Source organism: Malus sylvestris, chromosome 7 (genome assembly GCF_916048215.2).
Source record: "Malus sylvestris chromosome 7, drMalSylv7.2, whole genome shotgun sequence".
NCBI lineage: Eukaryota > Viridiplantae > Streptophyta > Magnoliopsida > Rosales > Rosaceae > Malus > Malus sylvestris.
The window spans coordinates 33,807,021-33,820,238 of NC_062266.1; the positions used below are offsets into that span (position 1 = coordinate 33,807,021).

The 13,218-nt window shown below is 37.3% G+C and overlaps 2 protein-coding genes across 2 annotated transcripts; one reads left to right on the forward strand and one right to left on the reverse strand.

Annotated features, from left to right (window-relative positions):
- Nucleotides 1–789: 789 nt before the first annotated feature.
- LOC126630314 (uncharacterized) lies at nt 790–3,891 on the reverse strand. Its single transcript, XM_050300399.1, has 4 exons — nt 2,683–3,891; nt 2,285–2,520; nt 1,796–2,041; nt 790–1,693 (listed from the first exon to the last, which is right to left on the reverse strand). Exons 1-4 carry the CDS (start codon nt 3,889–3,891, stop codon nt 790–792), a joined length of 2,595 nt encoding a protein of 864 aa, XP_050156356.1.
- Nucleotides 3,892–6,679: 2,788 nt separating this feature from the next.
- LOC126630818 (ethylene-responsive transcription factor CRF4-like) lies at nt 6,680–8,446 on the forward strand. Its single transcript, XM_050301020.1, has one exon. It carries the CDS (start codon nt 7,132–7,134, stop codon nt 8,191–8,193), a length of 1,062 nt encoding a protein of 353 aa, XP_050156977.1. The 5' UTR covers nt 6,680–7,131; the 3' UTR covers nt 8,194–8,446.
- Nucleotides 8,447–13,218: the final 4,772 nt, after the last annotated feature.

Below are 13,218 nucleotides of genomic sequence, written 5' to 3' on the forward strand. Positions count from 1 at the left end.
CTCAGCTTCTGCGCTTGACTGAGCTACAACGGATTGCTTTTTGCTCTTCCATGTGACGAGGTTACCACCAACAAGAGTGCAGTAACCAGTTGTGGACTTGCGATCAAGTACGTTGCCTGCCCAATCAAAGTTTGTGTATCCTTCAATGGTGAAGTGTCCGTTGTTTTGCATGAAAATCCCGGTAGACATTGAGCTTTTCAAGTACCGAATGATCCTTTTAACTAGTTGCAGATGATGAGATGAGGGAGAATGCATGAACTGGCTGACAAAGCTAACAGCATAAGCAATGTTAGGTCGGGTTATAGTTAAATAGATAAGTTTTCCTACCAACCTTTGATACTCCGATGCATTTTCAAGCTGGATGCCTGAGGTTTCATCCTTGAAATTTGTTGGTAGTGGTGTTTTGGCAGGCTTGCAATGCATCATATTGGCTTCTTCTAAAAGATCGAAAACGTACTTTTGTTGATTTAGAAACAGACCAGTTGGAGATTGATCCATTTCGATTCCAAGAAAGTATCGGAGTCTGCCAAGATCTTTGATTGAGAAGGTTGAATGTAAGGTGGCTTTGAGAGCAGTTATTTCTTCTGGATTATCTCATGTGACAATAAGATCATCAACATAAACAAGTACCACCAATCTTCCATGCGTACCAATCCTAGTGAACATTGAGGAATCTGCTTTGCTTCGTTTAAAACCGGATGACATAAGGACTGACCTCAGTTTTGAGTACCAAGCCCTTGGAGATTGCTTGAGACCGTAAATGGCCTTGTGAAGCTTGCAGACTATTCCTTATTCCTTCTCTCGTTCATGACCAAGTGGTAGGTGCATGTACACCTCTTCTTCTAACTCCCCATGTAGGAAAGCGTTTTTTACATCCATTTGATGTAGAGACCAGTGTGAATTGATAGCCACCGAAAGAAACACTCTAACTGTATTCATCTTTGCCACCGGGGCAAAGGTTTCTTTGTAATCTACCCCGAAGGTTTGTGTGAAGCCCCTTGCAACTAACCTTGCCTTGTGCCGCTGTATGGTTCCATTTGAGTGAAATTTTGTCTTGTAAATCCATCTTGCCCCAACCACTCGTTGATCTTTTGGCAGAGAAACAATGCTCCAAGTTTTATTTTCATCGAGTGCCTTCAGTTCTTCAAGCATGGCACACCTCCATACAGGAGATTGGTTTGCCTCTTCGAAGGATCGAGGCTGAGAGTTTTGAGATAACTTAGTAACAAAGGCTGCATGAGATGGGGAGATCTTGCTGTGGTAAACCATTTGTCCAATAGGATATCTAGGCGTGTAGATTTCAAAATCATCAAGCCTGGCTGGAGGTTGTCGGTTTCGAGAAGGATTCCTTCGTGGAGGAGGAGGTTGTTCAAGTTGGGGCTCTCTCCTTTCGTGGAGGACTTCTTCATCATTTGCTTTCATATTTTCAGGAGTTGGCTCTATCTCAACAGCTTCATTGTGCGGTGTTGACAGCCTTGGATCATCAAGGAAGAGAGGAGTGGGAAACACTTCATATGAGAGCTCCCCCTGAGGTTCATCATCATGCTTCTGAAAGAAGGAGTGTGTCTCATCAAACCGTACATCCCTGGATACAAACACCTTTCTGGTCTTAGAATCATAGCATTTGTATCCCTTTTGGGAAGTTGAGTAGCCTACGAATGCACACTTGATAGCCCTTGGATCAAGTTTATCTCTGTGAATAGTTTGAATGTGCACATAGCATACACATCCAAACACACGGAGATGACTTATGTCAATATCTCTCCCCTTGAGAATTTAGTAAGGAGATTTAAACTTCAAGATTCTGCTAGGAAGGCGATTGATGATGTATGCAGCGGTTTGTATAGCTTGAGACCAGAACTTCTTTGGAAGATTTGCTTGTAACATTAGTGATCGTGTTTTCTCAAGCAAATCTCGGTTCTTCCTTTCTGAAATGCCATTTTGTTGTGGCGTTCCTACACAACTTGTTTGTTGCAAAATTCCATGCTCACTTAAGTAAGTTGTCATGATTTTGGAAGTGTACTCAGAGCCATTATCAGACCTTAAGATGCCAATATTAGAGTTAAAATGATTTTGAACTAAGTTATGAAAATTTTTGAAACACTGGAAAGCTTCGTGCTTGAATTTAAGTAAATACACAAAGGTAGTTCTAGAGAAATCATCAATGAAAGATATATAGAATCTGTAACCATCAAAAGACTCTAAGGTTGCAGGTCCCCAAATGTCGGAATGGACAATTTCAAAAGCTTTGGTAGCTCTAGAGAGAGAGTGGGGAAAAGGTAACCTGGTAAACTTAGATTTGTGACAAACTTCACAATCTGGGATCTCTTTACAGAAACTAGGAAAAATAAAAGACATAACATGTGAAGAAGGGTGAGCTAATCTCATGTGCCACAGCTGCTCCTTGTTTACTGTGTTTGAGTTTACGTAGAAACTCTTTGGAAAACTTGAAGAGAAGTTGACATAGTACAGGCCATTGAGGAAGAAACCTTTACCAATCGTTTCCTTCGAAACTCGATCCTGGAAAATCACACAGTGAGTGGAAAAAATTGCAAGACAATTGAGCAATTGTGTTATTCTTCCTACTGACAGCAGTTTGAAAGAAAAAGAAGGGACATGCATGACAATGGATTCTTTTTTACTTGAGAAGATTTTGAGTTTCCCTATGCCTACTATACGAACTTTGGTGCCATTAGCTACGGAGACAAAAGAAGGAGTGGAAAAGTTTTGAAAATCATTTAGTAAAGATGCATCGTTAGTCATGTGATCAGAAGCTCCTGAGTCGACTATCCAAAAATCACGACTACTACTAAGATCCAATGCAGTGGAAATAGTTGCAACAATACCTAGCACGTCTTTTTGTGACACTGAGCTTGATTGTTCGAGGAAGCCAGCAAACTTGCCGAGCATGGCTGATGGACTTTCATGATTTGTTGTTCCTTGTTTCTGTTGCAAGAAGTTAGCAAACTCATTTATGAGAGTAATGGGACTAGAAGAAGAGTTCATCACATTATTGGAGGCATTGTCGCAAACAAGGTTTCCTCTAGGAGTGTAGGCAGGCTTCATTTGGTTTCTTGGTGCTCTTCCATCATCGTTGAACTTGGGTTTAAGTTCTGGATGAAGAATCCAACACTTTTCTTTTATGTGTCCAACACCTGGACGACCTATCTTCACACAGTGAGAGCACTTTAAGTCTGGTCGTTTTCCCTTGTATGGTCTGGAAAAGGTGAAGGCTCTCGCTTCTGATGGCCTAAGATCTGATTCTCCAATGACCACGTCTGCATTCATGACCTTCTTTCTTATTTCTTCGCGTTGAATAACATTGCAGACCATCTGGAAGGTGGGAAGTTCAGGTGTCATCAAGAGATGGCTTTTAAGGTCTTCATACTCTGGTCCAATGCTGGCAAGCAACTGGAATACCTTGTCTTCTATAGCACGCTTTAAAAGAATGGTTGTATCCGTGGTATGAGGTCTGTAGAGATCCAATTCATTCCATTTGGCCTTCAAGTTGCCAAGATGTTGAACAAAGGAGAGATTTCCCTGTTGTAATTCTGTAAGATCTTTCTTCAGCTGGAAGACTCGCGCAGCATTGTTTAGATTTCCATACATGTCTCGTACAGAATTCCAAAGGTGGTGAGATGACACTGAATAACTAAAAATCTCAGCCATCTTTGGTTCCATAGAATTTAACAGCCAAGACATGATAAGTTGATCTTGGGACACCCATGCTGCATAATCTGGTGAAGTTGTTTCGGGCATGATATCATCCTTTTGAATGAACGGGAGCTTTCCACGTCCTCCAAGAGCGAGAGAAATAGCTCGTGACCAGGGCAGATAGTTGAATTCGTTTAGGAGCACAGAGCTCAAACGTTGAATTGGGTTGGTATCCATGGTTTCGTTTTTTGAAATTTTCTCTGATGGTGTTGCCATAATGGCTTAACTGGTTTGGATTTGGTAAGATTTCAGAAGAACACAGATGCAGGTCCAAAAGGGATCACTGCTCTAATACCATATAGAAAAACTTAATATATATTTCATATATCAAACAGTTACAAATTCATACATAAATAGAAGAAGAAACGGGAAAGAGAGTGAAGAACAAAAGGTAGGGGACAATGGCAGCTAAGCTAGCTTTACAGCTAGGGGACAATGGCAGCTAAGCTAGCTTTACAGCCACTAACAAGCTTTACACTGATGAGGGAATAACAACAGCTAGATAAAGACTTAGTGCTAGTATTAGCTGTTGTTATTCTTCCAACTGTATTAGGGTTAAAGACTGATATTCAATACCATTCTTAAACTGCCGTCGTAGACCAATTAAACAAGGTCAAATTCTTCCAAGTAAGGCCGTCGTCCATGTCTTCGTTATTGCAGGCAAGAGTATCGTTGAAGTAACATGTTTTTGAGCTAGTAGTCAATTAAAATCGAGTTCCTTAGTCCTTGGAGTTTGTGTTACTTGCATTGGAATTGACGGTAACGATAACGATGTTATTACAACGACAACTACATGTACTTATATTACCCACATTCCTTAAGCATATATGTAGAGGACAATTTAGCTAGCCAACCTAATTGCTAAATGTCGTACTATGATTGCATAAGACGATATAAACTATGGACAATCTGCAATTACGATATGCACTTAAGAAAAATCAGGCCGGGTGAATGAACAAAGCGTTTGACAATTCACAATTAACCCTAAACCCTAGTTTTGAGAGGCCGAGTCAACTATTTTCTTTTTGATAGAATTTCATTAAAATTAAAATCGAATATAAATGTTTACATTTATTGATAGAATATTAAAAAGAAATTTAGGAAAAATTAACCCCATTTGAGTTTGCCCCCAATTCTACTTACAAATGAAGCCATTGAATCAGCCACCCTATTGCATCGCCAGTCAACTATTTTCTATACTTTTAAGTTTCAAAATCGAACAAATTTTGATATGAGCAAACAATCTTTGCCGGTCCTCCAATAACTTGTTAACTTTGTGTTACATTTAAGATGCAATAGGGTTCGACTCGCATCACATTGATGATAAATCACCAAATAATCTTGAGTAAATGAGCAAATCCCTCGTTTTCAAATTCCTATCTTGTCTTCCAAAACTTTGGTAACTTGAGAGGAAGTTTGACTAATTATTAGCCGATATCTTACTACAATTAGATATGATTGAACAAATTTTGACCAATTTTTGCGTTTCTGTAGGATGATGTATTATAATTGGAAAATTTTCATTTCTTAAGAATTGTTTGTGTCAAGTAATTAATGGACAAAATGACTCGTAAAACAAATTAAAGGCCCAAATTGTAACCGAGATTTGTGACGTGATTTCATTTGAGTGCATTTTATCTTATTTTATTTTTCTTTTCTTTTTGGCTTTATGTGATAATTCCAGGCTACAAATTAATTATGTAATTGCAAAACTAACTCATAAAATTGACACTGGATATTAGTATTGGATTATTGATGTAATTAAAAAAATTATCATTTATTTAATTAGGTTATACAAATAAGCATTTGTTTCTTGAATGCAAATAAATTTATATTATGGAAATTATTTAATGCCAATAATTTTTCCCACAAAAAAATTTCAAACGACCGTTACTTACTATGACGATCTCACTTGATGCTAACGGAAGATTTGGTACCAAGCAGTGCGCAATGACGTTATAAGATTCATATAGCTAACACCACTTAGTGGAATAAGACTTGGTTGTTGTTGAGGAGACATTTCAAAATAAAACTCTCTTCGAACTCTAACCATCTCATATTTTAACGTTAATTTTTATATAAATATTTAAAATATTATGCCTAAAATATGAGATGATGAAAAAATTCATATAAAGCGTTATTTTGAGAAAGTTCCTTGTGATTTACTTGATAAATGCTAAGTGGACTTCGTCATGAGTGACGTGTGCGGGGAAAATCCCTAAAGACTTGGCTGCCAAGAAATTGTTCCTTTTTTGGGGGTGGTGTAAATATATTTTTTTAGGATTTTTAATATTTATTTTCCACAAGAAATTACCGTGTATAAAATTTAAAGTGATGGAGATTGGGAAGGTGAGCATATCTCGGTAAAACCAAAAAAATAGGGCAGAAAATACCCACAGACATACAAACACCCGCCACGTTACTCCCAACTGTTAAAAACATAAATTCTATAAAAAAATACAGGTAAAAAAAAAAAAAAACCCAAATCGCCACCGGCATTTGTCAAATGACGATTACACCCTCGGTTCTCACCTTATTTACCCACTTGCAGAAAAGAGCGAGGGAGTAAATTAACCAATTGGCCCGTGTGAGCGGTCAAATTGTTTGACCGGCGAATGGAGCAGGGCCGGGTATCTTGGGCCTCACGTGACAGGCCTCACGAAACTCAAGATAAAAACAAACGAAACGAAACGATATTTTGCTGAGTCAGCACCGTGTGATGTTCGCTCATTGCGCCCGTACTCTCCCCGGGCCCACAATGTCTACGTGGAAGAGTCTCAATGCGTTCTCGGGATGCGGCGGTGCGTATTTGGTATCTCTCTCTCTCTCGTATCCCCCACGGGTTGCCTACAGAATACAAAAACACAATTACCCGATATTTTTCCCATATTTAAAATAAATAATTCAAAAAATAGAATTTTTTATAAAGTGCTAAAAATTAGGAGGAAAATTTAAATGAAAAATAAATAAATTTAGAGGGAGGGTTTTCTAAATTTGGCTGTTGGATCCTATATAACAGCGATTTCTGTGTTGGGTTTTCAACCCTTGCTCTTTTGCTTCGTCTTCACTCAAATTTTCTCAGTCCTCTCGCCACAACGCCACACTCCCTCTCAAGTCTCGAGCTTTCCGTACGCTTTTCCACCTCTCTCTCTCTCTCTCTCTCTACAAATCTCCTTCCGTTTCTCTCTCTAAAATACTTGCTAGATTTCTCGTTCCTGGATTTTGATCAGCAATTTTTTGTTACCATTTTTGCTGTTGTTTTTTTTCTGTGTTTGAAGGTCTTCTGTCTTTCTGCTTTTTGATCTGCTCATCTCGCCCTGTTCTCTATTGGGTTCTTGATTTTTTTTTTGCGTTCGATGCGAATTTAGAGAAGTCGAAGAACCCAAAAGAAAAAAAATACGGATTTTGGGTACAAAAATGGAGTCGAGTATTCTGTGTCCAATCAAATACTCAGAGCACAGAAGCACGACAAAGAAGCTGATGAAACCTCGGAAGAAGGCGACATCCGAGTCCGCTTCCACGGTCACGCCGAGAATCGTACGGATATCTGTGACCGATCCGGACGCCACGGACTCCTCCAGCGACGAAGAGGAGGAGTTTTTCGGGCGGCAGAGAGTGAAGCACTACGTCAACGAAATCAACATCGAGACCGACTTCAGGAACAGCCTTGTCATCAACAACGGCCGCAAACGGCCGGCGGCTGAGGTTCCGGTGAATCGGCGGCCGATGAAGAACGCGGTTTCGCCGCCCAACGGCGGCAAGAAGTACCGCGGCGTAAGGCAACGGCCTTGGGGGAAGTGGGCGGCCGAGATTAGAGATCCTGCCAGACGTCAACGGCTGTGGTTGGGGACCTTCGACACGGCAGAGGAAGCCGCCATGGTGTACGATAATGCCGCCATTAAGCTCCGCGGTCCTGATGCTTTGACTAATTTCGTGGCTCCGCCGCCGAAGGAAGAGGAAAAGCCAGAGCCACCGGTTATTGAGTCCATCGAGGTGGAGACTAACGGAACGACGTCGGCTTCCGGTTACGATTCCGGGTCGGAATCTCACAATCTGGCGTCTCCAACCTCCGTCCTCCACTTCAGAAGCCAACCCAGCATTGAAGACGCTGGCAAGCCCCAAAAAATTCAGGTGTTCGACCGAGTCGATGAGGACGAAGACGAAACCGAAACCGGTACGAACATTTTATCCGACGATTTGTCATATTTCGGTAACTATTTGCCTCTGGACTTGCCGTACTTCGACGACGCATTCAGTTTCCCCGCACCGGAGTCGCCGCTGTTCGATTCGCCTCTGTTTTTCGACGACGTCCCCGCCGCGGCAGCCTCTCTTCCGGATTGTTTTATGAAGGACGATTTCAGCGAGTTGTTCCGAGACACGTACGACACGTCGTTGTCCCATACGGCGTCGCCTATGTTCCAAGGGGATGACTACTTTCAAGACATTTTGTTTGGTTCCGACCCTCTTGTGGTCCTCTGAGCCACCGCTGACAGAGCCAGAGTCACAGTTTTGCCGCCGTTGGCTGGCCGATCGATTTTTGTTTCGGACGCTTTTTATTTATTTATTTATTTTGCTGTGTTAGTGTTTAGTAGTTAATTATTTCTCCGTTAAAAAGTTGACGGAGAGTTTAGTTGATAAGTGAGGAGTTTTGTTCTGAGTGTATAATTATTATGTATTAATTTTGGAGGATTAATGAGAATTTATATATAATAAAGTTATATATATTTTTGCAGATGATAATATTTGTGGGGAATTGTTATTAGCATTCAGAAAATCTTATTTTAAACTCTTCTTAAGTTTATATTTTCTTCTAATTATATAAAAAGTATGAAGTGTCAAATAAGATTTTTAAAATACTAATAACAATTCCTTATTTGTGTCAAATTGTTAATTGTAATAAGTATAATTGTTTTTAACTATACTTGTCTCATAAGCCAAAATTGTCATTGTTCTAACTCGTCATTTTATTTCTGAAATTTGAAATCAATAAAATTGATTTTTGAGTTTGACCAACGTCAATTATTTTTTGCTCTTTGAAATTTGAAATTAATAAAACTGATCTTTGAATTTATCTACCGTCAATTATTTTGGTTCTTCTGTTGAAAGTCTTCGATAAGTAAAAACCAAAATGACAAACGAACCAGACCTATACCAAAATAGGAGTTAATTAATCACTGATCTCACCCACCGTGGCATTCTTTTTGCTCAAACGAGTTGACTCGGAGTGTTACTGTAGTACCGCGATTTGCGGTTGTGGCCGGTTGGATTGGGTCCAAATAGAAAATAGGTGTGTGAAATGTGCGGCCTCCAATTTTTGTTGCTTTTGTTTTCTTGGTCAAGATTTATTTGTCACACGTTCACATAAACTAAAATTTATTTCGTTTCTAGCCACTTTTGCTATGTCATATTGCCGGGCTCAAAACGCACACGCGTTCAAACGTTGGCAACTTCGCACCATTTTGTTCACCACTTTTTTGGTAGAGCTACCGAAGTTACTAGTGAATTGCACCGTTATTTGGGAGGTGACGGAAAATAGTCTTCGTAACATTTTTTAAAACAGTAAAAGTACCAACGAATAAAGGGATTCCAATGAGACGTGAGTTGTTACGAGACATGACAAAAAATAGTCTTCGTAACATTTTTCAAAAAGAATATTTGGCGTTTTATGGTGAATGCAATTATAGGTTTAGAAAATACGGCTATGATACGGAAAATTATGGCAAAAAATGGGTAAATAAAGACTTACAAAGATTGGAAAGAGATGAAGAAAAAATATGGAGTACTTTTAACTAACGAAAGACATGGCGCAAAATCGAAGGCAGTGACATTTAAGAATTCATATAACCGACCTCATTTAGTAAGATAAAGCTTGATTGTTGTTGTTGCAATGACATTTAATGAGATTCAACTCGGAGTTGATCTGTTATAAGAGAAATGACTAAAAATAGTCTTGGTAACATTGACCAGAGACAATTGTTGACGTTTTACGTTCAATACAATGACAGATAAAGGAATGCAAAACAGAAATCATATGGATTAAAAAGGTTAAAATTGTAATCCAATAATAGTGGGTTCAGTTTGGTTTCAATCTTTTCATATAATTCAAATACTAATAGTTTGAGAAATGATGCGATACTCTTTTAAACGTGGAATTCTCTTTAAACTTTCTGTCACTTATTTTTTACATAATATTTTATAATGTTAGCACGATAATTGACGTTAAAATGTGAGTTAGCAGAGAGTTTATTGAAAGTTTCACTTTGAAAGAGTGCCCTTAGTATTTCTCTAATTGGTTTATTGAAAGATAACGCTAGGAGACCAAAATTTTAAACTAAATTTTGTAAACCAAATGATGTGGTTGTTGATAATTAGATTATTACTTAAGTGTTGATTAACGTGTTTATTTTTTATTGATGACATAACATTTTGTTTAAAAATATAAGTTCTCTAACATTATCTTTCGAATAATATGTGCAAGGGGCTCTTAAAAAATATTAAATTTAGTCATTGGAAGGCCTTTAGGGTGCGTTTGGTACGCAGACGGGACGGAACGGGACGGGACGGGACGGGACGGAACGAAGGTGTAATTTTTGAAAAAGACATGGGTTATATTTGTCTTAAAATGGTAAAACATTGTGTTCCACAGACGTGGAACAAACCCGTTCCAAGGGGGGCAGGTGGGACGCAAAAACACCCAAAATCTGTCCCGTGGAACAGCCCGTTCCACCCATTTTGGCGCACCAAACGCGGGACGGAACGCCTCGTCCCGTTCCGTCCCGTCCCGTCCCACGTACCAAACGCACCCTTAGAGAACATAAATACCCTGCAGAAACTGGTACTTGTTTTGCTTGAGTATTACTCAATAAGTTGGAGTTAGCAAATAGAATTAAGGAAAAACAAGGGGAACTTGCCCCCATGATTATGTCTCAAATCATCAGTTGATATTTCCATCACTGGGAAAGACCCAAACGAAGCAGAAAAACTTGTCATAGTCATATATCTTAAACTTGATTAATGCATCTATACTTTTTAGTTGTTACATGATTTTTTTTTTTTTTTTACTACAACCGATATTCAACAGTAACCTATACTAAATGGTGGGAGAGAGTTTAATCCGAAACATAATAAGTTGAACAGAAAAAACCCTAGTCACCAGAACACTCCACCACTTATAATTTTCACATAATAATTTACAACAAATACGATGATTAAAAATGAAACAAATATAATAATCAAATAAAGTTAGAGTCAAAGATTTACTGTCCCGCGATAATTATAATTTGTTTGTACCCATGATAATTAATTTGGTAATGTGTGATTTTTATTTTGAAACGATAGTAATCTATCAGATTATGAAATATTTTAAGTAAGTTTATAATCTTCGAATATGACATTCTAAATTAAATTTTGGAGGCTCCTTAAACGAAAAACAAAAACAAGGCCAACTTAACAAAATTTATGCATCATACAGAATACTAAACTGCATAATTGGTAAACATACATATATATATATAATTCGATATGAGTTGACCATTGCCCCAGTTCACCATTATTCCAAGGGCTCCAGCTCCATGATATACAAGATAGCATCAGTGTAAAGGTCGAAAAGGCATTGGAGATCGAGGGGTCCTTTTAAGATGGTTGCCGGTTGGTAACAAAAATGAATGAATTGTGTTCTATTTGATTTGTAAAAGTCTTTTTAGCCAAAATGATTCTTGTGATTTGTATAACTCATTATTTTGGTCTATTTGAAATCAATATAATTGGTTCCTGAGTTTGACCATTATCAATCATTTTGGTTATTCTTTGAAAAATCTTCATTAAATAAAGATAAAATGACAAAAATACCCTCAATTTTTGTCAAATCATTTTGGCCCATTGTTTATTAAATTGAGGGTATTTTTATCATTTGGTCCTTAATTTTTCAAGAAATAACCAAAATGATTGATTATGGACAAACTCATGGACCACTTCTATTGATTTCAAATATCAGAGACCAAAGTGATGAGTTATGCAAATCTCAATGACCATTTTAGCTAAAAAGCCTTTGTAAAAATATATAAATATTGCATGCAGTTTCTGCTTGTGACACATGAAATGGAATCGGATCCTCTTCGGATCCCAATAATCTGAGCCCAATGATTATTTGATCCGGATCGTTAAAATTTGATCCAACGACTACAATTATTATAACTTTTAGAGGGACCCCTGTTTGTAACCGTTGGATTAAATTTCAACGGTCTATATCATTTGATCCTTCGCTCAGATTATTGAGATCCGGAGGGGATCCAGTTCCACATGAAATTGCTGAAAAGGCTATAATCTGCATCATGCTGCGTTAGGTCATGCAAAAATATGGCGCTTTATGTTTCCGTCTCTTATTTCACACACAATTGTGGTCTCTCCTAGACCTTATCACTATGGATTTACCTAAAAACTACAGGTTTCGGATCATTGTAACGCATTGGAGTTTGACTCGACAAGAATATTTCAATAATTTCTCAATTTAAGCGCCCTTTATATGTATATATATATATATATATATATTGTACTTATGAAACAGAACGATCGCTTCATCATATTGCATTATGTATTGAAACTGTTATGGAATATTACAAACATATATTTCTTTTAAGATACAATTTTAAAGGGCAAGTTGCTTTCAATTTTAAAATAAATTATTTGTACAGTGATGACTTCCACTGAATATTAACAGGCACACAGAAAAAATCTCTCTAGATCATGAATTTCCTTATTGGTGGAATTCATATTCAACATATTAATAAATTGATAAAAATGCTAAAAATGATTAAAATGTTAAAAGTGATATTTCACCATTGCATGAAAAGTATGTAATAATTGTATGATAAACCATAGTGATTTTGCGATACATATTCAGTTTAAAAAAAAAAAAAATTGTTAACTTTGAGCTTCCTCTCTGGAGATGTTTACAGAAAAGAGAGCAAGATTGTCACATGTTAAATGTGATTTTTCTTCACTTTTCTAATATATTTATGTCATGCATGCATGTCACCTGGAACCTTTATAGCATTTTCACCCATTTTAGTGAATTTGACTTTAGGAATGGAGTTATGGCAGTTACTATTCACTTAAATGGTAAATTGACATGGCTGTTACTATATTCTCCACCCATTGTGAATAGTAACGGACATGGTTTTACTATTCAGAAAGATTTATTTATTTATAATTTATAGTTCAATTATAGTAATTATTGAACAGATGAGATTAATTTAGAATAGGTGACTATCATTATGTCACGTGTTCATGTCTATAAAAATATTTGTTTAGATTTTAATAAATGAATTGTGCTACATCTTAAAAACTTAATAAGATATACGTAATAATTACATGTAAACATTGGAAATTTTTATTTATATTTTTCCTAAATTTTTTTTTTGAATTTTTAAAAAGTTATTATTACAGAAAATAATAAGAATCATTGGATTAAAATGAGAATTTGAAACCGAGGTCTTAGATTTGGCC